Genomic DNA, 27,165 nt, shown 5'->3' with positions numbered 1-27,165 from the left:
AATTACTTTTTTTTTACTCATTAAATAATAAGTTATTAACAAATAACAATGTTAATGTTAATATATATATATCAGGCCTAATAATTTTTTTTATAAATCTGAGTCTGATCTATTTAAATTAATATGCTTTAAAAAAAATCTGAACATAGTATTTTTATTAAACAGATCATAGTAAGTCAGCCTTTAAGTAGGACAGATCATAGACGTCTGACAGAAAAAAAAAAATCAATTGAATTTTAAGTCGAGTTGGTGTAAAAAAAGTAAAATATGTATGGCAATTAAAAAAAAAACAATAAACTAAAGTTACCGTTACAAAATATAGTCTATCGATTAGGAAAAGAAAAATATTATGGATGAAGAATTTAGGAGATCAAGAACAAAGATCCTAAAAACATCAAAATAAAAAATAATGATAAGACTGCATCAAAATGTTTATAGTCTCAAACAAAAAAGAATTCCTTCAAAAAAAAATTGCGATATTCTTAATAATAAAAAAGTCTTATTTGCATCCTAGCTTCTATTCATCAAGATCATAGATAGTTAAAAGGAAAATAAATTCATTATTTTTAGTCTAATTGAATATTCATAATTTTTTGTCGATGATTTTTTGGCATTTAAGTCGGCAATTTGAATTCATTTTAATCGAATAATTTTCGATATTTTAAATTTATTTTAGCCAATGTCTTCTTTTGATATTTGTTTATTGACATTTTCCAAATCTACTAAAATGTTCTAGCTTGAGGGAATATTAGAGATTTTAGTGATTAATTGGTTAGTTTGATTAGTTAGTTACACCAACTAATTAATTATTTACATTAATTTATCATTTATATTATCAATATGATTCAATTATCGTTTCTTTATTTTTCTTTTATCAATAATTTAAATAAAAAATCATGACAACGACATTTTGCTATCTTTTACTTCCTCCCCAAACCATGAGATATATAATTTGATTTGTAACTCAAATTTCACCACATTTTGTAAGTCATAGCATTGGATGAGATTACAGGGTGGTGAACTAATGTTTAAATCTTGGGGGGAGAGACTCTCACGTTTAACTTTCGACAATTCCTCCCTCAAATAGGATTTTAGAGAATCCATTGAAATAAAAACTCATAAAAAGCATTACATAAACTTTTATTTTTTGACATTTCATTCAAAGCATTTTTTTATTGTGTCGGTTGTCAACGTCAAATAGTTCTACATGTCACAATGAATAAAAGTTGAATTTAATTTATATACTATGACACTGTAAAGTATTTTTACATTATAAATCAATTACAATTATTAAATTTTTAATAATATTTAATTTTTATCATAATTATTATAAAATTATTCACATAATTGATCATGATTTATTAACTGTGTATAATATTTTACACTTTTTTTTAATGTATGAAAATTAAACTCATAAAAATTACGCTCCATAAAATTTACAAGATTTTTTACTTGATAATTACATGTAGGAATATTAGAGTTTAGAAATATCAATAATGTGTTGTCAAGGAACATTGGGGCATAATAACAATAATTATAATAGTTCTTGAAATTAGAGGTGAAGAATATCCCGTGGATTATGCTGATGTTGTGGGGCAAATGTAAAAGTTGGCATTATTTGTTAAATCTCCAAAATACGCCAATTTGCGCCGAGGAACATATTCTATGTTTATTTTACCAGGTGTGGTTCCCTTGACCATGAAAATGACTAGACTAGTAGTAGTGCCAAAAACAAGTGCACATATTTTCCAAAGCGAAGGTAGGAGGAAAAAAGACCACATACAAGTACAACATAAGTAGAATGACTAGTAGTATATACGTGATTAAATTTGAGGTGTTACATGCGCGTGTAATTGTGGTTTAGTTTAGTGACTAGTTTTCTAGTGTTAATGACTTTGGTTGGCAAAGGGACCGTGTCAAGCTGCCAGGCTGTAATAGTAATAATTTCAAATGGGAGCATATATACAGGTTGTTGAAGTTCAAAATATATAAAGCATATATACAAGTCTATTATGGAATGAAAAAAAAAGGATGTCATCTATGTCATTATCCGTGAATAAATTTAACTCCTAAAGTGAGTAAAGTGTACGGTGTAAAAAAAATCAAAATTATTACTTCAACAAACTCATTATTTATTATGACAAAACTTTCCATTCTAAAATGAGTTATTCACTTCAGATTAATCGAATTAAAGTTCCAGCAACTGAAAATTAAAATATGATATCCATGAAGTGTGGAGATCCAACAATTATTTGAACAAGTATATCCTTTAAATTCTAAAACATTTACAGCTACTCAAATTTCTGCATCAACATTCAATTGTTACATAAAATTATTACAGCCCCCTATGTGCATACTGAAAAAAAGAATAAGTATTAAAGAAATTACACAAACTCTCCCTAATCCACAAATTCTGAGGACAATGCAGAGATCCTGATAGTCAAACAAGATCTTCATCCTAGCTATATAGTCTATTTGCAGCAAAAAAAGACTATCTTTCATTTTTGTTATTCTTCCATAAAACTCTATATCCCTTTACTAGTACTTTGTTGATCAGTATTAAGTTGTAATAGTATTCATCTACTTGGAAACTATTCTTGTCCTTTACAGTCATCATGATCCTGCAAGAGTAAACCTGCACACATAGGGCATGACGGGTCACGTAGTTCTTCAATGCAAGTTCTTTGCTCCAAACAATCGGCATGATAAACATGACCGCATACTAAAACTGCCACGACTGCCAGTTCATTGCAAGACATTGAATTCCCCATGAAGTTAAATTTCCGTCTCAGCGGCTTCTGACATATCGTGCAAACCATCTTCACTACTTCCGGTGATACCGAATCCATTGCGAAAGAACTTGACCGGATTCTCTCTGGCCTAGAAAATGTCTTCTCTCTGAATTCTAAAGTAAATCAAAATTGCACAAGAAAAAACTTTAATAATCAATCTTCCTAGTAAACTTCAACACTAGTATCAAGACACACAGCATATGCGGAAACATTCAAAAATGAAAGTGATTTTTCTAGTAAATTTCTTCTGCAAAGCATAGAGAATCTAAACTAGCTTTAGCACTACCAAAAAGATTGAAAATTAAGAAGCATAGAAGACATACACATACCCGTGTGTTGTTTGGACGATGAGTTAGGTTGAGAAGCCAATTTGAAAGAAAGCTTGTCATCCAATGAGGAAGTACCCTTGCCACGAGAAGAAGACGCGTTGGCATGATTGGCAGAGTTGCGTCGAGAATACTGGTGTCCATAGTAATACCGAGATCGTTTCAAAAATATTGAACGACCAAGATTCTGAGGATGATGATGCGGCATAGCTGGATGCGTATTAAGTAGCTTCATAGATCCATCTGTGATATTCAATGCAGACGGCAGAGGGAGTGCACCTGGATCGCCTGAATACGAAGGCTTCTAGAAAGAGGGGAAAAGACAGGACAAATGACATAAGTTAATCATATCCAATGTTGTCAAGTGTGGATTGCTTAAAATAGTAGTTTGTTCAAATTTCGCTACACAACAATGCTATAGCACCAGTATAGCAACTATTATACAGCATTTTATACTAAATAGTATATTGCAGTGATTTTTTAAATTCCACTACGCTATAGCAGCGCGCTGCTGTAGCCGCTATTTAACAACACTTATCATATCAATTTTAGGTGCAATGAGATCAAAAGGATGCAACCGATATGCTTTTGAATTACTACGTTCATATTACTTCCAAAGCTAAGCATATGTCTACATTATGTAACTGCGCGAGTTTATTTATGTATGACCCTATATCAATGAGTGTTGTTAGAAAAAAATAATATGAATGATGATAGGAGAAGAGTAACTTCAATTGAAGGAACTTTTAGTTTATCATATTGAAGGAATGAGAAAAGAAAGCCAACCTCGTCGGACAACAGCTCCATCTTGGAAGAGCATTGAATAGCTTTTGCAGTATTGATAAAAAAGGACAACAATAATTTAGTAAAATGGCTTATCAATCACACACATCGTGAAGTATACAAACTAAAAACAAATAGCACAAGGAAAAAAATAATAAAGGGACTATTTGTCCTGTTTTTTTCTAGACATATTCACAATGCAATCAACATGTCATTGTCAGGTATACAAAAACCATAGCATGCAAACTGTAGCGCATAAAGTCAAAATCTAAATTATAAATTCACTTTATGGCACACAATCTGCTGACACACTTGTGCAGGTTGGCTCACATTGGTTGCATAACAAATGAATATGCAATGTGATGTTGGACTCATGAAAAAGGAAAATAAGCAATTTTCTCATGTATGTCTTTATCTCACTTAATTTTTATCTTCTAAACTTCTGCACATTACATTTCAAAAATAAATACACACAAAATTAAAGGACACCCACCATATTTGACCTCAAATTTTTGATGTTCAATCAGAATTATCTATGGCAGTTGCATGAAGTAAAACACATTAAAATCTGGCCCGAAAATAAGTAAAAACGAAATTGCATTTATTTATCATCCCTGATCTTAGATTCGAAAAATATCTTTAATATAAAAAAATAAAAAATAAATAAAAAAAAAATCCATTTCCGTAAAATTCTTAAAGATGCTGATCGGACATATACAAAAAAAAAAAACTTGAAAAGGGGGAAAATAGAAGAACCAAAATAAAAAAATTTGAAGCTAAAAACCAAACCCTGAAACCCCATTAAAATCAAATAGAAATAAAGGCGATTGTTTTCGTTTTGTTAAAAGACAATAGAGAAGAATAAACAAGTGACAGTAACATGAGAAAAAAACGATAAACACTCGAAAAAGAAAAGTGTTTTGATAAAATTGGACATTACATTGCTACACGAAGAAATATAGTTGAAAAGAAGAGAAAAAAGAAACGTACCGGCAGAAGAGGAAGAAGAAGGTGGATAATGATCCGTTTGGGAGTGAGTGAAATCAGAAGTTCGTTTCCGTTTACCCATTCGAAATTAATTAATTTATTTAAAATAATAAATAATAAAAAAAAGTAAGAAAAGGGGTTCGATGGTTGAGAGAGAATGACTCACGAGTGTAAGACGGAGGAGGAGTTTGCTATATATATGGTTATGCGGCGAAAAAGCGAAAATAAAAACAATAGAAAAATGTCTTTTTGATAGGGAACACGTCATCATAGTCATGACAAACCACAAACCACAAACACAAACAACCTTGTGTGACCGATCATGTTACTAATTTTTGTTTTGGTAATGGCATCAACTTCCGTAGATCCTACTTTACCTCTGTTTTTCTAAAAGGTTAGGAATATGCTATCTCAAACACGCAATTTATTTTTTCATACATTTTTTTTTATTATATTTTATTTGAGCGATTAAAATTGATGACGCTATTAATAATTGAAATTTAAGATGAGTAAACTCTAGGTAAATATTACTATTTTTGTTACGACTCAAACTTTATATTAGATACACTATTTAGTTAAATTTGGTAGTTAGTTATTAGTTACACTCATACAATGTACTACTATTTAATTAGTTGTAATTTTTTACTATGATTAATAATGAGAATTTATAAATATAAATAGTGTTCATCTGTCGGTATAAAAATCATATTTATATTTTATTTATTTTTATTCTGACATTCACTTAATTGTTTTTAAATATAGGTGGATATTAACGAATATCTATAATTGTTTTTAAATATGGATGGATATTAACGAATATTTATAAATATTATATTTTAAATAAATAAATCATTTCTATAAATAAATTTTTATTTTTTGCAATTATGTAGAATTTTTTTATTTTGTTGATACAAATAAACATTAAAATATTAATATATAAATAAAATATATCCAAAAAATTCATAATATATGAATCTAAAAAATATTATAAAATATCAATTTTACTAATTTACTATCATATTAAGATATTTGCATGTGCGAATATCGTTATTAATATCATTTAATTTATTTTTTTTATTTATCTTTTATTGATGGCTTAAATCAAGAACCATAATATGACAAGCATAATTATCTGCTTATCCATTATTAATCTTCTTTTAATAAAATTTTTATCAAAGCTTCATTGAATTTTATTTTTTTTATTTCCATCTCAAAGGCACTCATGTTCATCATACAATGATGTTTTTAGACTCGAAGATAGAGAAACTTGAAGCATTAATGGAGACCCATAATCATTTATTTTGGATCAAATGCAAATCATCCACGAAGTCATGAAAAGAATAAGTTTATTGAGACTGGATTCAATAAGCTCATGAAAATCTTAAAGATCTATAATAAACTTGTTGTACTAGATTACAAGGAAATTTTTGTCAATAATAATTCAAGATCGAAAATTGCAGTCAATTAGTAAAAAATACATAATTTATTTTGAATGAAAGATATTCTTATACTTTATATATACTAGGATCTAATAGACATTATCTACCCACTTGTTATTGTGCTAAAGTATGTTTACATTTGATGTGTTTTTAATAAAAGTAATTATTTTGACATTAACCAATTAAAAAGGAGGTAATCAAGCATGTTTATGTACAAGGTCGGTCATGACCTAAACTAATGTCGACACTGTTTTCTTAAAAATGTTATAAGCAAGATATGCAAAATTCACAATTATTAATTTTTCACCTTTTAAAAAATCCCGAACTATTTTTTAAACATTTATTTCCAGAAAATTATAGAATTCTTAATCTTTTACAAAAAATGAGTATTTTCCGAAAGGTGGAAAATTTGGAATAGGTTTTTCGTTCTGGATCACATTCATGTGTTTTGATTTTTTTAATGAAATGTCTTATTGGGCTACAAATCCTCAGGACTAAGCCCAATTATTAGTAAAATGCATTATTGGGTTGCAAATCCTCCGAGAAAAATACAGATATGAAATGTCTTTTGTACCCCCAATTAACTATATACTCCTATTTAAAATTTATTTGGTTGAAATATCTAAATTATCCTTAATAAAACAGTAAAACTAAAAAAAAAATCATCCATTCTGCCACAATTGAAATTTTCGAAAAAGTGAGTACTGAAAAACTTTTTTTTTTATCAAAATTTTCATAAAGTATGAAATTTCCGGTAATTATAAATATATACTGAAAATTTCAAATTTCAAATTGTACTCTCGGAAATTTCAAAAACAAAATTTTTGGTATTGATTTATAACTACCGAAAATTTGAAATTTCCAGTATGTTAACGGAAATTTAAAATTTCTGGTATGTTAAGCGGAAATTTTATTTCTCATTGATGACAGCTTAATGATATTGATATTGCAATTAATATGATATTGCAATTAATGTGTGAAATGGACATGTTAGCAATTAATGTGTACAATTAATGTCCTTACGATCTCCATCCATATTTCAAAAAAAAAATATTAAAAAAAATTATTAATATACCGGAATTTTGAAATTTCCAATTAAGAATAATAACTACCGGAAATTTCAAAATTCTGAAAACTCCGATATAGAAAATATAACTACCAGAAATTTTTTGAACTTTTGAAATTTCTGGTAAAGAAAATATAACTACCGGATATTTCAAAGTTTTAAAATTTTTGGTTAGTACTGAAAATTTGAAATTTTCAGTATTGTAAATGTAACTACCGAAAATTTGAAAGCGAAATTTTGGTTGAGGACCTTGAGGTTGAGGGGTGAGATTTTAAAATAATTTTCTTTTTACCACTCATATGAATGAAATTTTTAAGGTTAATTTTAGATTTTTAACAAATTGGGGAGTATAGATTTAATTGGAGGGGTACAAAAGCTACCTTTCTAAAAATAAATATATATCACAGAAAAATAATTATTTTTTAATTTTTTAAATAAATTTATTACTTTTCTAATTCATTTATTTTTATCAATTTAATTAAAATTTTAACTTCTATCAATAAATAAAAATAATTAATTTTTAAGTATATTTCATATTCTTTCTAATCGATGTTTTTTAATATTTTTTAATCAACAATTATCTGACATTTCAGATTATTTTCTCTCGATATTTTTTCAGTGTTTTATTTTAAAATTTTCAAACTAAATTTGTAGTATACATGTTCGAACTTGTTGAGGTATTGAATAAATAACAACAACTATCAACAAATTTACCACTATAAAAACATATGTATTATTGAAAAAAAATAGTAAGTTATTTAGTTACACTTTTTAGCTATAGGTTCATCGAATATAAAAGTCCTAAAAGTCCTATTATAACAATGATTCTTATTAGCAATAGCAATACAATTCCATACTATAATTTTTTCTCTCTCATCAATCAATGGTTTATATCAATAATTATTAAAAATATTTCTTCCAACCTTATTTATAATCAAACGTTAATAAGAGAAAATTAATATATTTTAAATTAAAAATATTAATCTTTTTGTCAATTTTTTAAATTGATATTTTTTAACGTGGTTAAATTTATTTTGATATAATTCTATAATTTCAATAATCAAATTGATTATTTTTATTATTTATTAAATATATGTTTAATCTACAATAAGATATAAAATAGAAAAAATTACAGTGATTTATAGAATCACATTACAAAATCAAGTCAACTCTTATATTAAAATATACTAATATACCCATCAAATGACTTATTTTCTTTCCATTTTTCTTTTCCTGTTATATTACAAACATATCAGATAATTTTTTTGTAACTCTCAAGTACTCAATTGAATTTATGAGCTTCTACGAAACATTTTGCCAAATAAAAAATACACCAACTAGTAGGTAATCTAAACTGCCAACACAGCTTGAAAGAAGTTTCGTAGCAATATCCGTGCGTAGTATGTACTCAATTGACAACTTGGGCTAATGCGTTAATTTATTAGCTTATAATATAAGACAGACAAAGACACGAGGAAAAATAAAATAAACTTCTTTATTAAAAAAACAAAAAAAAAAACTCTCCACGATTATATATGTAAAAAATTGACACGTTTAAAAATTGTGCTACTACCCACTATTCTCGCATTCAACGTTTTTAACTGATCAACAATGTTGTTATTCTCCCACGAATGAACTTTAATTTTTATTAATATTAATATAATAATTAATTAGTATAAAAAAGTTGTCTAAAACAAAGTATGAAAGACCATTCAATATGTATTTCAATATATCAAAGTTTGACCTTAATAAGAGTATCAAAATTGTTTAATCACCACGGATTAATTTAGACATTTATATATACAAGCCAAGGAGTACTACTACTAATGGAACGTGTAGATTGAATTTTCTTGAGTGGATAAGGGTTAGATGTCTGCATAAACTCAAAACCCTTCATGTCCACTCCATTTGGTCCCCTCAAACCATGCTTTCCATCAACCTAAATCCACACGTACTCTCCAAACTCATCATTGGCCACTCAAATATATTGTGTAACACAATGACAAGTAATCAACCTTAATTTGTGGCACTCTCTAAATTTATTATTTACCACCACTGTTTATTTTTTATTAAAAATATTAATTAGAAAACGTTTTATATTTTATTTTGTTTTCTGTTTTCCGACATTTTATTTTACTATAATTAACTAGAATTAGAATATATATTTGAGGTATTAGATCAATAATACTAATTTAGTCTTATAATCTTAAAATATTGAATTCAAATACCAGACCTTTATAAAATAGTTATTATTTTTATTTTAATTAATAAAAAAATTATCCCTTCACCATTTTAATATATATATACTTATTCAAAGAGTAAAATATTATTTTTGTAAACCAGATTTTATCATACATATCGTTAGTTAGGCACCAAAGAGTAAGTGCCAACGTATATTTACGTGTTCATCCCATATGATATTGTTCTCTTATCTTTTACTTTTTTCTGATTTATAAAAAGTTGATCCTCCATCGAATCTTTTGCAACTATACGATATGTCTTCTTGACACATTCTCCCGGTTTTAAAATTTTAAACTAAGATGACATAGACATATTATAATATATAAGCTTGCGTGAACGATATTGTTTCATCTATTAATAAATACATACAATATATGTAAATAGTTTTTTTGGGGCCAGTTTTGTGATATTTTAGCTCGAATTTTGATCATCAAGTTGATGCTATCATGTCCTATTTTCAAATTTAAACCTTCTAAATGTTAAATACACAAACGTTAGCAGTCTTTCAAATTTAATCACTAGTTCTCATTTTCTTTTTTAATTCGAGATAAATGATTTAGTATTTTTTTTTTACTTTTTTATTTTTTTATTTAAATAAGTTAATGTTACATAAATTTAAATTTTCATTCGTATTTTTTATTGTGATTTTGCCGGTGTGATATTATTATCTTTTTTCATTTTGGTGCAACATTTTTTTTTATGTAATGTTCATCTTTTAATCAATGATTTTTTTTCGTTAGTGTTACAAGTTTGAAGGCATGGATATTTTAAACTCTTTCGTTTATCATATTTGTAGAAAAATTATTATTTTATATTATGTTGTTGTTTTACGTTATTAACTTGAATGGTGTTAGTTTGTTCACATATTTATCTTTTCTGTTTTTAGAAAATATGAATTTGTATTGGAACAATCTACTCTACAATTTAAATTAATTAATATTGTTTTTTCAATATAAAAAACAACTAAAATTCACATAATTCGTAGACAATTAAAGTTTTCCCGTCAGGTAAAATAGTTTAATTGGTTTGAGGTTAACAAATTGAATAAATTTAACTGATTTGGGATTAACAAATTAAATAAATTGAAGAAATTAAATTTAACTGATTTGAGGTTAACAATTTGAAGAAGTTGAAGGGGAAATAACTATAACTTAAATCATGGTGAATGAAAAATATTAACATTTGGTTATAAAAAACCCCTACATTCTAACACAAGTAGAATATCTTCTTGTGTGTTTTTTTTATTAATTAATTACAAAGTGAATCAAAATTTTATATTATTTTATCAAATTGATAGTGATAGCACAAAGTGATTGTTGGTGTTGATGGACATTTATGGGTAGGAATAGTAGTCATTTCGTTCTAATGAATAAAAATAATATACCCTAAACTCATTTATATTTGTGCGGCGTAGCACATTAGTAAATTTTGAATTTTATTATCAAAATAAAATGTATTATATATTACCGATTACTATTTGACAGTAGCTCTCTCATTATACGTGCATTTTTCTAATTTAAAATCGTTGTTTTTTATTATCATTTTTGACCTAATTATTTTTGTCATTTATATTATCATTTTACACTTAATTACTTTTTTGTCAATAATAATTTTTACAGTCTAAAAAACTGAAAACTGAAAAATAATTTATAATTAAAACTGTTTTATTTTTTGAGCATAATTGCTCATGTGATCCTTAACGTAATTTAAAATAACACTTGAGTCCTTTATTTTTTTTTATTCTTCTCAATTTAGTCTTTTATTTAATTTTAAGTAGATAATTTAATCTTTTATGTTTTAAAATATTATTATTATTATTATTTAAAATTCATCCAAATTTTCAAACAAAACTTTAAAATTAATTATGATCTTCAATATAATGCAAATTTAATCAAATTTATAACTTAAATTTTTAAATATACTCATATTTTTGAATTTTTGTAATCAAATAAAATAAATGATCAAATTGAAAGAAAAAAAATTGACTAAAATATTATCTAAAATTAAGTTAAGGGACGGTATAAACAATTGTAACTATTTTTTAAATTTCAAAACATGAAAGAGAAAATTATCCCAAACAAATCTTAAAAAAATAAATTATCCAAGTCTTACATTAAATTGTGGGAAGAAGAAATATGCAAGACTCTATTATAAATATAGAGAGTTAACTATGTTATGTTTGACAAAACAGACAAACGAACTTATAACTTATAGTTTATCATTTTTCTTTTAAATTTATCTTTATTAGTGTAAATAAATTTAATTTTTACCCTTTATAATTTAAAAAAAAAATTCTTTAAATTTTTAAATAAATAACTTATTTATAAATAATTTATATAATTTAAAAGTTAAAATTGAAAATCATTTAAATAAATAATATTTTAAAGTAAATGAATTAAAATAATGTATTTATTATAATTTAAAATAAAAAAAATTAATTTGGATGAATAAATAATTTATTTAGGATAATATTACATTATTTATAAATGATTTAACATTTAAAGTAATTAATATTTGAAATAAATTTTAAATTAATAAAAAATAAATAAACTAATACTTTGAAAATATTTTGAGTATTAATTAATAAAATGTATATTTAATTAAGAATGTCTTTTATGTTATTTTACATTTTTAAGTTAGTTGAATTATTAATTTTACAAACACTTCAATTAGCTTAATAGATATAACATATAAGCTATCAACTAATTTTATGAGTATTAATTAGTTAATATTATCATATCATATATCACATCATTTAAAATATGACACATCAATATTAATATTTTTTAGTTTAATATTTTAGAAAACATAATAAAAATGTTAGATCTTTAAAAAAAAAGGACAAATTCAAAGAATTGATTAATTACAACTTTATGTATATTGATCATTTTCCTCATTCAATATCTCCAACTTAGACAATTTGTCCCTTTAAACTAAAATGTCTATATATATACACACGGGTTCCCTAAATCCTCTCACGGTACAACTGTCAGTGACTGTAATCGAGTTTATTACTATAATTTTTTAGGCAATAAACAATAATTTTCCAGAACATAATAATTTTGTTGTGAGTTACATGGTTGGAAAATTATTTATTAATAAGTAATTAGCAAATATAATGTTCCGACCCAAGTCCATGGAGGAAGATTCGCACAATAGCACACGAGATGCGGTTTCAAACATCAAACAAATGAAACGATCGACCCCATCAAAACTTCCACCAATCAAACCTTAAGTAGGCGACAAGAGTCCCACAAATGTGGATTTTGGATCTACCTTTCTATTTTGCAAATGCTTCCAACTTCAATTACACACAAATATTATGCCCTTCGATGCCTACCAAATGGTCTCTTTCGGACCCTCCACCATCCATGACAGCGCACACTCAGCTTAATTCATTCACTCAAACCATGTGAATTTCTATGGTGTTATTGAAATTTGAAGCTTTGTTTCTTTAAATGGATTAGTTGAATAATATTAGTTTCATATGATTTGGAGTGTGTCACACTACACAGTCCTAACTAACATGAAAAGGAAAGTGGTTCGATTACACTACACACACAATATGCTCCCTTAATTTGCATGATGGTAAATACTTAAATACTATGAGGTATTTTGGGAACAGTAAAAAATTACACGGCCCTTTCATATTTAATATTTTAAATTAAATTAGACTTAATTATTTTACATCTGAGAAAGAAAGAAAAAAACATTTTTATTGCATTTCTACTTAGAGCATCTCTAACATCACAACATTGGTGTCTTAAATGTGGTCCACATTGTCACATTCTCTAAAATAATTATTTTAAGTTTTATTCAAATAATATAACTCTTTAATATTCATATTAAATCCTATAAGGTTAACTTTCATATCAATATTTTATTGACATTTATTTTTATTGCAGTTTGAAATACTAATTTAAATATTTTTATTTTATATTAATATGAGAAAATAAAAAAAAACTTAAATATTTGTTACAGTAATTGAAATAATAATCAAATTAAATCAATTAAATAGAAATAAGAATAAGATTTGATATTTCGAAAACAATTTCTCCATATCTAAATCAAAAGAGTTAAAGTCTGTAATAAAATAAAATACATTGAACTCTATTTTGGGATCTTTGACGTCAATTATTATACAATAAATTTAAAATAAAAATAAAATTAAGAAAGCAAAGTTCAAATTTTACTACAATCATTGAAAATTAACAAGAAATGGGCAAATTTAAATTTTTATTGAAAAATTAAGTGGAAAATTCATAGCAAATGGAACAAATTGTGAGAAAAAAATTTAAGTATAATATTTTTAAATGTTCATATTAGTAAAATAATTTTGTTGAGCAACAAATGATAGGCATTGGAAGCATATTTAAAAGCTTTATTAACATTAAAACATTTAAATGTTCTACTGGTACCACTTGATACTCTTCATATGCCAATATCAATATAATATCTATATATATTAAATAAAAAATAATTTTTAAAAAATATGAAACAATATCATTTAAACACTAAAAAATAATTTTTTATTTTAAATAATATATTTTTTTTTTCTGAAACAAACGCACTCATTATTACCTCTCAAATATGAAACGACTATTGAGTGATTGACTAATTAAATGACTGTCGAATATGGAACAACTATCAAATATAGAACGACTACCGAATATAGAATGACTATTGAGTGATTGTCTAATTGATATAATTTAAAATAAAAAATATTATTATTAATAAAATAATAAAAAATAACATTAATAAATAATAAAATATACATAAGGCGGTCTGTCATGCCTAATAGACTTTTTATAAGTCTGAATTTGGCCTATTTAAACAAATAGACTTTAAAAATAGCATGAGCATAACATTTTTATTAAATAGGTTAGGTCATAAGTAGGTCAGACCATAAACTCCTGACGGACGACTTAACCTATTCTCATCTCCAGACATAGGTAGAGGGAAGGGGGACCAAAAATGTGCCACCGTTCCTAATTTTTTAAAGATATATATAGTCAATTATTATGTGCCCTATATGGTAAATTAATTATTAAACAATATTTACATAAAAATATAATTAAATGCATATTTTATAAATCATTTTAATATTTGAATATATTTTCATTAAATAATTTACTTTTTAAATTTGTCTTTTTATTAATCATTTATATTATAAAATTATAATAAACAGAGATGTTACTAATAAAATGGACGATGTGTATAATTTTAATATATTTAAAATCACACCGGTCATACCTAGAACATTTAAAAAACTAAATCTCTTTTATAGTAAGTATTAAAATTTTGGTCAAAGTCCCTAAATATTAAATCTGACTCCGCAAATGACTTTACGCCACCTCGTAAATGTATGATTAAGTTGATTTGAACTGAACGACAGCCGAATGTCATCAATCATATTTTTAATAAAAACATTGATAGTATATTATCTAATTATGATAAAAAAAAAAGAAGTCTTCAAAAATTTGTTGTCAAAAGCCTCACAAATTCAAAAAAATAAAATAAAATTATGAATCTAATAAAATATTGAGTAAAAAGAATGTAATAAATTTGGCACAAAATAGTTAATGGCGAAAATACGTCGGAACTAGTTGAGATAGGATAAGAAGAAAATAAAAAGAAAGGAGGAATCGATAGCTAAAAATAATTAGTGGGGAAGAAAGGCATGGCATATATCCGTTTAAAATGCGAATTTGAGATAGGAACTGTCAGGCAGCCTGCACATATCCCTATGGATATCACCGGATCAGGATTCAGGATAGGGGTAGAGACTAGACGTGGGAATATATCAGAATCAATTTTTGTTTTTTTGGATAGACATGTTTAAAGTGTTTTTAGAATTTTATTTTGTTATAAATGGTAAGTTATGAAAAAAAGTATTTGAAGTCTATAAAATTGAATTATTTATGAAAATATTTATTACTATTATTATATATATTAATTTTTTAATTTTATATTAATTTATATGTCTTCTGATTTTTTAATAATTTACTTTATACTAATTAATGTAATTTTTGACAAAACTAAATATATTACTATAGAATAAAATTGAAGTATGTCATATAAAGTTAAATTATTTTAAAATTTATATTAAATATAAAAAAATATTTAACTCCAATTCATAGGTCTATTGGTATATTCAAATATATATTGCATTACTTATTTTTTAAGTAAGTTAATAAGTCATATTATATTTTTTAAAAATCAGACTAATACTTAAAAAACTATAATTTGCATTATGTCAAACTTAAATTTTAGTTTTTCTTATAAGTCATGATCAATTCTCACAATTTCGTCCAACTCGATTTATTCTCTCCACTAATAAGTCTAACTCAAACATACCCGTTCAAAACAAAAGTAGTTTGATTCGAGAAATTATTTTTTTTTATTTTTTATCCATGAACCCAATTGTTCAAAAAACTGTGATTTTAATTTTTTTTTTATCAATATAAATTAAATTTTTTATGTATGTATATAAAAGTGGTTAAATTATATTGAAGCATCACAATTTTAAATTATCATATTTAGTATAAGAAGTGACTTTTTCACTTAATAGGAAAGTCACATTTTACAATTCTTATATATACAGAGCAGAATTTATAATTCTCATCACTGTCCTTAATCTATATCTATAATCTGTAACAAAAGAATAACTATGATTATTAATAGACTGGGGTAAAAGAATTTAAAAATTATTGATTGATTAGAAGTGAAGAGAAAGACCACTTAATATTTTTGTAAAAAATGTAAAACAGTGTTTAATAATGTTAAATAAGAGAAACTATTTGTAAAATATATTTTCCGCATGTATGAGACTAGAGCAAGTCATTTTGTTTAATAGATAAACAAATTTTAAGTACACTTATTTTTAATTCATCCATGTAGTCATTAACAAGTTTTCTCTCCGTTAATTTTAGTGTAAAAGAATTGTAAATTCAAACATACCTTAAAATCTAAAAATAACTACAATAAATAGGGAGAAAAAGTTTGAGTTTAAAATGACAGTTTTTTTAATATAAAAAAGATAGAATAGTCCATGTTTATTGTACATATGGAAATGTTTTTTCAGGGGAAAGTTATATATAACTTAATTACTGTATATTATTACTATAAAAAATTTAATATTTTTAATAAATCACAATCATCCACTTATGCATTTTCTAATTAATTTACATGATTTTAAAAATAATTATAATTAAAATTAAGTATTTTTAATCATATAATAATTATATATATATATATATATATATTAAGTCTAATCATATTTATGGAAATATATTAAACCTTATATATTTAATCTTTAAACATATACTATCATTATTTTCGTTTAAATCATTTGTTGCGAGTCAACTTATAATTTGTTATACATTAATAATTTGCTAAAAATATATTCCTAATTGTTATATATTTATATATGTCATTGATATCGATATAATATAAATTAGTGTAACAAATTTTCAAATCTATATTATATAGTGTCATCTCTAGTCAACAACAAAATATATTTTTAGTAAAATAAAAAATTAAATAATATTCAAAATCTTTCATTTATTACGAATTTGCATCTTTTATAATATATATTATAACACTGTAAAATAATTATAATAAATAATCACATATAACTATTTTCATGCATCTTAAATACCACATTAATAAGCTTACAGAAACTATCATCAAATGTAAGTGTAAAAATCTTACTTCAACTAAACTTACACATAAAATGATGAAATATCACTAATTAATATATTATGGAAAAACTAGGGAGTGTTTTTATAACACTTATTATTAAATTAAATATAATTTTTTTGAATTTACAATAAATTAAAAATTGTATTTTTAATTGATTGAAATTTTAAAATTTATTTTTATTTATACATTTTTTTTAATTACACTTATTAGTGGTAACATTAATATTAATATAATTAGAAGAAAGAATGAATAGGGAAATCTAGAAGCAAAATGGAAAATTAGGAAAAGCAATATAAATGTAAAAAAAAGCCTAAAAATGAGATCTACTAGCACTATCAAATTGACAAATTACACACATTCCCATCGTCCATGATCCATCGCGTTTGGTAATAATTGTATAATTTAATTAATTAATTTTTATAATCTCAACCACACACTCTCTCACTCCCCCATCTTCTGTCTCTCTCTCGTCATCATTCCAACCCTATCTTCTCTCTCTCCCACATATAAAACCCTCACCACCCTTCGTTTCATTTCTCATTCGTTCGTTCCAACTTCTTCGTTCATTTCGTTCTCTTTTTTTTTTTCGTTTACTTCTCCCTTTGCTCTCCGTTTTCGCCATGGGAGCAGTGATTCTCCCAGATCTCGGCACCGAGATTTTGATTCCTGTTTGCGCTGTCATTGGAATCGCTTTCGCACTTTTCCAGTGGCTTCTTGTCTCTAAGGTTAAGCTCACTGCTGGAAGAGAAGTCACTGCTGACGCATCTGGGAAAAATGGTTACAACGATTCTCTCATCGAAGAAGAAGAGGGTATTAACGACCACAACGTCGTTCTTAAATGTGCTGAAATCCAGAACGCTATTTCTGAAGGTATACCTCTTTCTCTATCTGCTTAACTTTCTGTTTCATTTTAGGGATTTTTAGATCTGTTTTCGTCCTGTTTTTTTAGTGAGTGTAGATTTAAATTTTGTGTGTAGATCTTGTTACTTATGTGTTTTAGATCTGTGATTTGGCTGCGAAATCTGTTTATTTTTTTTTTCGATTTTAATTTTTAAGTGTTTTCTTCTCAGTTTTTGAAGTAGAGTTATTTTTTTCAGTAAGTTTTTTGTTTGGATTCTTCTCGTAAAATCTTGGATATTTTTTAACTTGATAGATTGTCTGGAACATGATTTGAACAGTTATGATTTATTGATTATTTAAAAATGTTGTGGAATTTGGACCCACACGCCAAATCTTATAGTTAATTAGTATTTTGTAAACAAGAATAGTTTGTCTTATTTTTCGGTGCCGCTAATATACTCTGTTATTTATCTGTCGGTGGGCTATACTGAAGAAGTTTAAATGGTCTGCCATGATGTGGGTGTTTTAAACTTTAGGTACTCTGACCTTTTTCTCTTCAGAGTTTTCATGTATTTGAATTAGATGTTTTTTAAATTTGAATTTATAACAGATTAGAGCTGATTGTTTATTGAGATAAGTATGTTTTTTTCTTCATATTTTCTCTCTGTTGTATATGCGTTAAATTTTCAAGATTTTTTCGGTAGTCCACTCTATATTGCTTCTTATTGTTTTAATTTATTATTTAATACATTTTATCCCCTAAAACCCATTTCTTCCAGCATTAGTTAATTTATATTTAATATTATTAACTGATCAAAACGAGTTTTTACCATTGCTTGGTTAGATATCCCCATTTTTCTGGATCTTTACTGCTGTGGATATTATGTAATGAATGGTTCACTAATTTGTTGGTGTTTGAATTTTTACAGGTGCAACCTCTTTCCTTTTCACCATGTATTATTATGTAGGGATTTTCATGGTGGCTTTTGCTGTCTTGATATTCCTCTTCCTTGGATCTGTGGAAGGATTCAGCACAAAGGAACAGCCCTGCACTTATGATGAAACTAAACTCTGTAAGCCAGCTCTTGCTACAGCCCTTTTCAGCACCATCTCATTTGTGCTTGGTGGCATCACATCAGTTATTTCTGGTTTCCTTGGAATGAAAATTGCAACTTATGCCAATGCAAGAACCACCCTGGAGGCAAGAAAGGGTGTTGGGAAGGCTTTCATTACGGCATTTAGATCAGGTGCAGTTATGGGATTTCTTCTTGCTGCAAATGGTCTTTTGGTTCTTTTCATTACCATCAACCTGTTCAAGATTTACTACGGTGATGACTGGGGTGGTCTTTTTGAGGCCATCACTGGTTATGGTCTTGGTGGGTCTTCTATGGCTTTGTTTGGAAGAGTTGGTGGAGGTATCTATACCAAGGCTGCTGATGTTGGTGCTGATCTTGTCGGCAAGGTTGAAAGGAACATTCCCGAGGATGACCCAAGAAATCCAGCTGTAAGAAATTACATCCTGAAACTGGTTCCATTATTTGTTTTATAAACATTGTTGATTTAATCATTTGCTGATGTCCGTATAAACTCTTTTGTATTCAGGTGATTGCTGATAATGTTGGTGACAATGTTGGGGATATTGCTGGTATGGGATCCGATCTTTTTGGTTCATATGCAGAGGCATCGTGTGCTGCCCTTGTTGTTGCTTCCATCTCTTCTTTTGGAGTGAATCATGAGTTTACTGCCATGTTATTCCCTCTCATCATCAGTTCTGTGGGCATCATTGTTTGTTTGCTCACCACCTTATTTGCAACTGACTTTTTTGAGATCAAGCTTGTTAAGGAAATTGAGCCAGCATTGAAAAAACAGCTCGTTATTTCAACTGCACTGATGACTATTGGGATTGCAATTGTAAGTTGGATTGCACTCCCATCTTCTTTCACCATCTTCAACTTTGGAGAGCAGAAAGTTGTCAAGAACTGGTAAGCTTCATAACCCAATTGTTAATCGACGGGTTCCTGTAATTTTATTAAAATGACGAATTGAATGAGTTTTTAATATCTAAGTACTCATTGGATTGGTTTTTGGCTTTCAGGCAGCTATTCTTGTGTGTTGCTGTTGGTCTTTGGGCAGGGCTTATCATTGGATTTGTTACTGAATACTATACTAGCAATGCATACAGGTAAGCAATAATGGACCATATTTTACATTTTCATCTTCATTCATCGATTTGATTAGAAGTTAACTGGACTTCACATTTTTTTTCTTACTGGTTTTTGCAGTCCCGTACAAGATGTTGCAGACTCCTGCAGGACTGGTGCTGCCACCAATGTTATATTTGGCCTTGCCTTGGGATACAAGTCTGTTATCATTCCAATTTTTGCCATTGCAATTAGTATTTTTGTTAGTTTCAGTTTTGCTGCCATGTACGGTATTGCTGTTGCTGCCCTTGGAATGTTGAGTACCATAGCCACTGGATTGGCCATTGATGCATACGGTCCAATCAGTGACAATGCCGGAGGTATTGCTGAGATGGCTGGAATGAGTCACAGAATTCGTGAGAGAACTGATGCCCTTGATGCTGCAGGGAATACAACTGCCGCCATTGGAAAGGTTTGGTTTTCCTCCTTTTAATTTTACCTCCAATCTAATTTTCTAAGATAACAGTGACACTACTTTTCCTTCCATGTTCTTGATATGTGATATTTGTCTCTCATAGGGATTTGCTATTGGTTCTGCTGCCCTTGTGTCTCTGGCCCTTTTCGGCGCTTTTGTGAGCCGAGCTGGTATTGCAACTGTTGATGTGCTTACTCCCCGTGTTTTCATTGGTTTGTTGGTGGGTGCCATGCTTCCTTACTGGTTTTCCGCCATGACCATGAAGAGTGTGGGAAGTGCAGCTCTGAAGATGGTTGAGGAAGTACGCAGGCAATTTAACACCATTCCTGGCTTGATGGAGGGAACTGCCAAGCCTGACTATCACACATGTGTTAAGATCTCCACCGACGCATCTATCAAAGAAATGATCCCACCAGGTGCCCTTGTGATGCTTACACCCCTTATTGTTGGAATCTTTTTTGGTGTGGAAACACTTTCTGGTGTCCTTGCTGGATCTTTAGTGTCCGGCGTACAGGTAATTAATGTTTCCTTTTATTGTCTGCCGCTTCTAATACATTTTATTTATTTATTAATTTCTAACTGTGTTTGTTGTGTTTATTATTACAGATTGCCATCTCTGCATCCAACACCGGTGGTGCTTGGGATAATGCCAAGAAGTACATTGAGGTAAATATTATGTTGCATGTTTTGAGCTGAATGATTGATCATATCATCAATTGATTAAGTGATGGGGGGTATGATGTCTAATGTTTGAATGAGATATGATATGTTTGATTATTTATGGTAAAATAAATAATAATATCATGTGTTTGAACAACAGGCTGGTGCCTCAGAGCATGCAAGAACCCTTGGTCCAAAAGGGTCAGATCCACACAAGGCAGCAGTTATTGGTGACACCATTGGGGACCCTTTGAAGGATACATCTGGACCGTCACTTAACATCCTTATCAAGCTGATGGCAGTTGAGTCACTGGTGTTTGCTCCTTTCTTTGCAACCCACGGTGGTCTCCTCTTCAAAATCTAAGATTTGGTACAAGAGAAGAGCTTCGTCCATCCATCATCGCCGCCGCCCTTCTACCTTACCAACCGTGGATTCTCTCTTTTTTGTTAGTTTGATGGCAATTTATTTTCTATTGTTTTTTATTTTTATCTCTTCATCCCCTCCCTCTCTGTCTCTCTCCCTCCCTAGATTTGAGATACTTAATTAGGCTGAATCTTTTCCGCGTGGTCATTTTTCTTGTAAAAGACAGGTTGACGACGATGACGATCCCATTTACAATCTTGCCCGCGTGGTCATTTTTCAATGTTCCTTTCTCATTATCAATTTCACCCTTTATTTTATTTTATTCGTTATTGATTAATCAAGAATTAGAATCACAACGTGCTATCTACTACCTTGTCATTTTCTGATGACCGCATATTAATAATGTTTTAAAAATCGAACTAACGAAATTTGCGGGGTAGTTCAATTGTCTCTTGGTTTGGTTAAACATTCATTGCCGTGTACTTCCTCGAGTTTTTATTTATTTATTATTATAACTAAAAAAGATTAAAAATGTTATTTATGCGAACTAATTTTATAAGAATAAATGTCATTAATAAATTAAAGTTATATGATTTTATTTTATTTTTTAAAAAAAGATCCAGCATTGCCGTGTGCTTATCATTATTTATCAGTGTATTTTATCATTAATTAAAATTGTGAGTTTATCAGTGTATTTTATCATTCTTAATATGTAAATTGTATCCATTTAATTTTTTATTTTGTACGGTACAACGTCTGTATTTTGTTGATTAGAATGTTTTTTCCAATGATTTTGACAAACCAACGCTGATACTAAATTATACACTTTTTTATTTTGTATATTTAAATATAAGAAAAAATTTAAAACCATATTCAACCCATATTTTGTGAGATCTATTCCACAATCAAGCTAGAAACGCTGACGGCAATGATTTTGTCAAAATTAAAAAAACGCTAGTTGCAATGACACTCATCAGTTATCACCTTATTATTACTAACCCTTCTCCTCAAAATTTGCACGGACCAAAGCGAATCCTTATCCCAACAAAATGACAAATGATTTGGGAAAGAGGTCCTTCCCTCATATTATAAACCCACATCACATTCATCCAAAATGGGCCCATACATATATCGCATGACCCATATGACTACTAGCGGTGCAGTTGCTTTGGAACACTCAATCAATGTGAAGTTTATTGGTGACTGAACATCTAAAACTTGCACTACTCAGATCCCATTGAGTAGCTCAGCTCTTTAATATGATATATGTACGTGCGCACAGCGACGAATCCGGATATTTTCATAAACAGACCTATGGAAATATTTAATTTTTTGTAATTTATTTTCTGAAAATATTTAATTTTTTGCAATTTATTTTCTGAAAATATTTTTATATTTTACAATATATTATTTTAAAGTTCAATGAGTGGGTACATATTAACTTACTTTTATTTTGCTACATCAACATATTTGATGCAGTTCCATTTAAATATATGTCATGTCTATATTTTTTTGGGGAAAAGTCGAAAAGATATCAGACAGACAATAACTACCATAAATGTGATATTTAAAAGATTAAAAAGTTAAATTTGAAAGAAAAAAAACTACTTTTATGGTCACAATAGGGAAAACAAATGCAATGAAGTTATAATATTATTGTGATTCTTGTACATGTATTTGCTTGGTTTTTCCCATTGTTATGATATACTTGCCCCCACGTGGCCCATACCTTATTAGTTTATTTTTTACAGAATTTATTTAATATTATTGGGTTTTTGTACCTGTATTTGAGCTTTCCCATTGTTATGACATATTTGCCCCCACACGGTCCATAATTATTAGTTTATTGATGACTTGGTTAATTGGATACGAATTCTGATTTTTTGTGATGAATTATGTATAATTATATTTTGATCTCAGGCAACATAGACCTCTCGCGAAAATCACGGGCATTTTCTTCATTTTGAAATACTTGTTTGCTGTAGATACCATGCAAAAGGTCAAAAAGCTGCTTCTTCAATGACTCCAAAGCCAGATCAAATCTTTGAAGTTGCTCCATTGCATTTATATTATAAAAGAACAAACCATAATAGAGATCAAAGCTATCCCCCGCCGTATTCTCCACCAAACTCAATAAAGTCTCATAACCCTTTGTGTCTATTGGTGTTGCCTCCAACTTCAATTTTTCTAAAAATCTTCCTGTGGTATGTGTGATAAACTGTGATCCGGCGGCATGCCAATCATGTTCGGCACATGACATTTCAACCATTCGGCAACCTTCTTCAGAAAAAATGTCAAGAAACCGATCACACCGTGACATTCTGGACCCATCTCTTCCTATTCTTACTTTATCAAATGAAAAAGGAAGACCCTTCCACCCATTTTTTCCACTCTCTGGCCCAAACATAGGGTGAGTACAGAGAACATCGAAATAAGGTGGCAAATGTTGAAGAAACAAGTTTCTGGGAAATTCTTTGACAGAGAGTACATCAACAAATAAAGTACTTCTCTTCAACCTCTGCACAGGTAATGATTTAAGAACATTCTCTGTGGAAAGGATTGAAGTGCAAAGTAAAATCACTTCTGGATGTTGTTCAAAAAGATCGTCTGCATCATCAAAATAGGAAATTCCCAATTCCTGAGCCACATGAGAATAGTCTGATCTAGAGTATGCTAATACTTTATGTCCATGACGCACAATAGTTTTTGCAAGGAATTGACCGAAGTTGCCAAAACCAATTATCGCAATCTTGAGCTTTGTGCTGTCATCGGGTTGGCCAGAATCATTAGACTTGTAATTATGTACTATTGCGTCGTCAGATCTGATAATTAGTATAAAATGAACTATGAATTAGACTTGATTTGAAGACCAATCCCAAAGAAAGTAAAACCCTAAACAAAAACAGCAGTGATTTTAATGCTCCCTGCAAATGGTTAATTAAAATTCACTACTCGCTTGCCATTGAATTGCAATAAAAGCCTTTATCCTTGTTACATCACGAGAAGGTCAAATCAATTCATATAAGAAAAAAGCAGAAATCATAGTAACAAAACTAAGTTACTCTAAATATACAGGCTCTCTACTCCCTATCATACCCACATAATAATAACAAAACAGAATTCATATAATGCACTAAATAAAACTGATATTATAGCAAGCTTTAAAAGAAACAATCACCTCTGATTTCTGGAGGATAGTACAATTGCAGATCCATTTTGGGTATGGTTGGTTACTTCATAGTTGTAATTATCTTGTAAAGTTTGCACCTTTACAGCACTCTCAAACGACTGTTTCGTCACAGCATCGTGCAAACGAGCAATGAGCTGTTTCCTCAAATCCTCAAAAGCCAAATCCAACCTCTCCAACATCTCCAAAGAATTTTTATTAAACATAAACAGACCATAATAAAGATCAAAACTATCCCTACAGGTATTTTGAACCAAATTCAACAAAGATTCATACCCTTTAGTATTAATAGGAGTAGACTCCAACATCAACATATCTAAAACCCTACCAACAGTATGTGTTATGAACTGTGACCCTGCTGCATACTTATCATGATCAGAACAACTCATCTCCACCATTCTACACCCTTCTCTTCCAAACACATCAAGAAACTTCTCACACCTCGAAAGTCTATGTTCTTCGTTCCCAATTCGAACTTTTTCGTAAACAAATGGAAGACCACTCCAACTACGGCTTCCACTTTCAGGTCCAAACATAGGATGAGAACATATGATATCGAAATCGGTCGGTAAAATTTCGAGAAGAAGGTTTTTGGGAAACTCTTTGACGGAAAGAACATCGACGAACAATGTACTGCGCTTGAGTCGCTGAAAGGGAAGAGAGAGGAGAACATGTTGAGTTGAGATTATGGAAGTGCAAATGAGAATGACTTCAGGGTGCTCTTCGCAGAGATCGTCGGCGTTGGGTAAAAAAGTGACACCGATATTTCGAGCGGCGGAGGAGTAATCGGAGCGGGAATGAGCTAAGACGGTGTGACCTTGACGGACGAAGGTGGCGGCGAGAAATTGACCAAATTTACCAAAACCGATAATGGCGATTTTGAGTTTCTGAGAGTTGTAGAATTGGAGTGCTACTTTTGATTCGTAGTCGAATAACGGTGCTGTGTCAATGGCGCGAATCGCGAGGGGTTTGGTGGAGCGGTTGAAATCGGGGGGAATTAAGAAGGAAAATTGAAATGTAGGGTTCAAATATGTGATAGTTGAACGCGACGTCGTTTTCAACGGTGGTGGATTCGAGATTGAAACGGCGAGCATTTTTACGGTGTTACTATGTTTAAATGTGTCAAGTTCATGCCGGGATAGTAGGCAACAAGTGTTTAAGGTCTTTTTTAATTTATGAGCTAACTATGTTCGTAGATATTTATTATATAGGCATTTAAAATAGAATTATATTCCAGATTAAACATTTACTTTAGTTCGAAAGTCCATAAACTATTAAAACATAATAAATGGTCCCTTAACTTTTTTAATCCAGCACGTTCTTTTTACAAATTTGATCCACCGCGTTAGTCTTTCTTTGAAGGGTATCTCTATATATTATATTATATTATATTATATTATATTATATTATATTTGTAGTTCCTCTAAAAAGATTATTTAATTAATAATTTTTAAATATTTTTAATTAATAATTTTAGTTTCTATTTTTTAATCAATAATTGTTTAAATTTTTAAATACTTTTTTAATAATATTTATATAAAAATATCTTTTTCTAAAAATGTATTAAAAGAATAATTAAATATTATTTTTTAAATCTTTAAAAAATTATATTTAATTTGTCCCTTAAAAAATGAAAATTTTATAGATTTTATAATATTTATAATATTTTAAACATACATATAAAAAATTATTAAAAACTTTATACGATAAACATAAATTAATTTAAAAATAAGACTAAAATTATTGACAACAAATATCTGAGGACCATTGTTTGAAGAAATATTTTAAATGAACTAAAAATGAAATATGATATATTAATAAAAATTTAAAATTTATTTAATTATTATTTTTTAATTTAATAATAATATATCATAAGTGTAACCAACTTAATGTCTACCATAGAGTGGTAAAATAGATCAAGTCTAGTAAACCAATTCATTTAATCCATCATTTTAAGTCAACTAAATTGATATTTTGCACTCAAGTATCTAACATAGTCATCTATTTAATCCGTTTAAAATATGAGGCGGTGATAGGGTGAATTACTTCGTCAAATTAGTAAAAAAAAAATAAAAATAAATAAATATATTTTATTATTTTTGTTATGTCTTATATAAATATGAAACAATTAAGACGAAAATACCAAATAACTAAAACAAG

The 27,165-nt window shown here is 28.4% G+C and overlaps 3 protein-coding genes across 4 annotated transcripts; 1 reads left to right on the top strand and 2 right to left on the bottom strand.

Moving 5' to 3' along the window:
- Positions 1–2,248: 2,248 nt before the first annotated feature.
- On the bottom strand, positions 2,249–5,242 carry LOC101514622 (uncharacterized). 2 transcript variants are annotated; one of them, XM_004508369.4, is made up of 4 exons: positions 4,892–5,242; positions 3,905–3,945; positions 3,122–3,419; positions 2,249–2,905 (listed from the first exon to the last, which is right to left on the bottom strand). In XM_004508369.4, exons 1-4 carry the CDS (start codon positions 4,968–4,970, stop codon positions 2,592–2,594), a joined length of 732 nt encoding a protein of 243 aa, XP_004508426.1. In that variant the 5' UTR covers positions 4,971–5,242; the 3' UTR covers positions 2,249–2,591. The 2 variants fall into 2 exon arrangements, with proteins under 2 accessions (XP_004508426.1, XP_004508425.1); XM_004508368.4 differs by having other exon boundaries at positions 3,122–3,422; positions 4,892–5,240.
- Positions 5,243–17,855: 12,613 nt separating this feature from the next.
- LOC101514301 (pyrophosphate-energized vacuolar membrane proton pump) lies at positions 17,856–22,098 on the top strand. Its single transcript, XM_004508367.4, has 8 exons — positions 17,856–18,208; positions 19,108–19,682; positions 19,781–20,160; positions 20,274–20,360; positions 20,461–20,791; positions 20,898–21,308; positions 21,401–21,460; positions 21,615–22,098. The coding sequence occupies exons 1-8, from the start codon at positions 17,959–17,961 to the stop codon at positions 21,816–21,818; spliced, it is 2,298 nt and encodes a 765-aa protein (XP_004508424.1). The 5' UTR covers positions 17,856–17,958; the 3' UTR covers positions 21,819–22,098.
- Positions 22,099–23,444: 1,346 nt separating this feature from the next.
- LOC101494521 (arogenate dehydrogenase 1, chloroplastic-like) lies at positions 23,445–26,198 on the bottom strand. Its single transcript, XM_012718045.3, has 2 exons — positions 24,997–26,198; positions 23,445–24,640 (listed from the first exon to the last, which is right to left on the bottom strand). Exons 1-2 carry the CDS (start codon positions 26,097–26,099, stop codon positions 23,722–23,724), a joined length of 2,022 nt encoding a protein of 673 aa, XP_012573499.1. The 5' UTR covers positions 26,100–26,198; the 3' UTR covers positions 23,445–23,721.
- Positions 26,199–27,165: the final 967 nt, after the last annotated feature.

The sequence above is a fragment of the Cicer arietinum genome, chromosome 7, assembly GCF_000331145.2.
Source record: "Cicer arietinum cultivar CDC Frontier isolate Library 1 chromosome 7, Cicar.CDCFrontier_v2.0, whole genome shotgun sequence".
Lineage (NCBI taxonomy): Eukaryota > Viridiplantae > Streptophyta > Magnoliopsida > Fabales > Fabaceae > Cicer > Cicer arietinum.
This window is presented reverse-complemented; position numbering and strand designations above follow the sequence as displayed.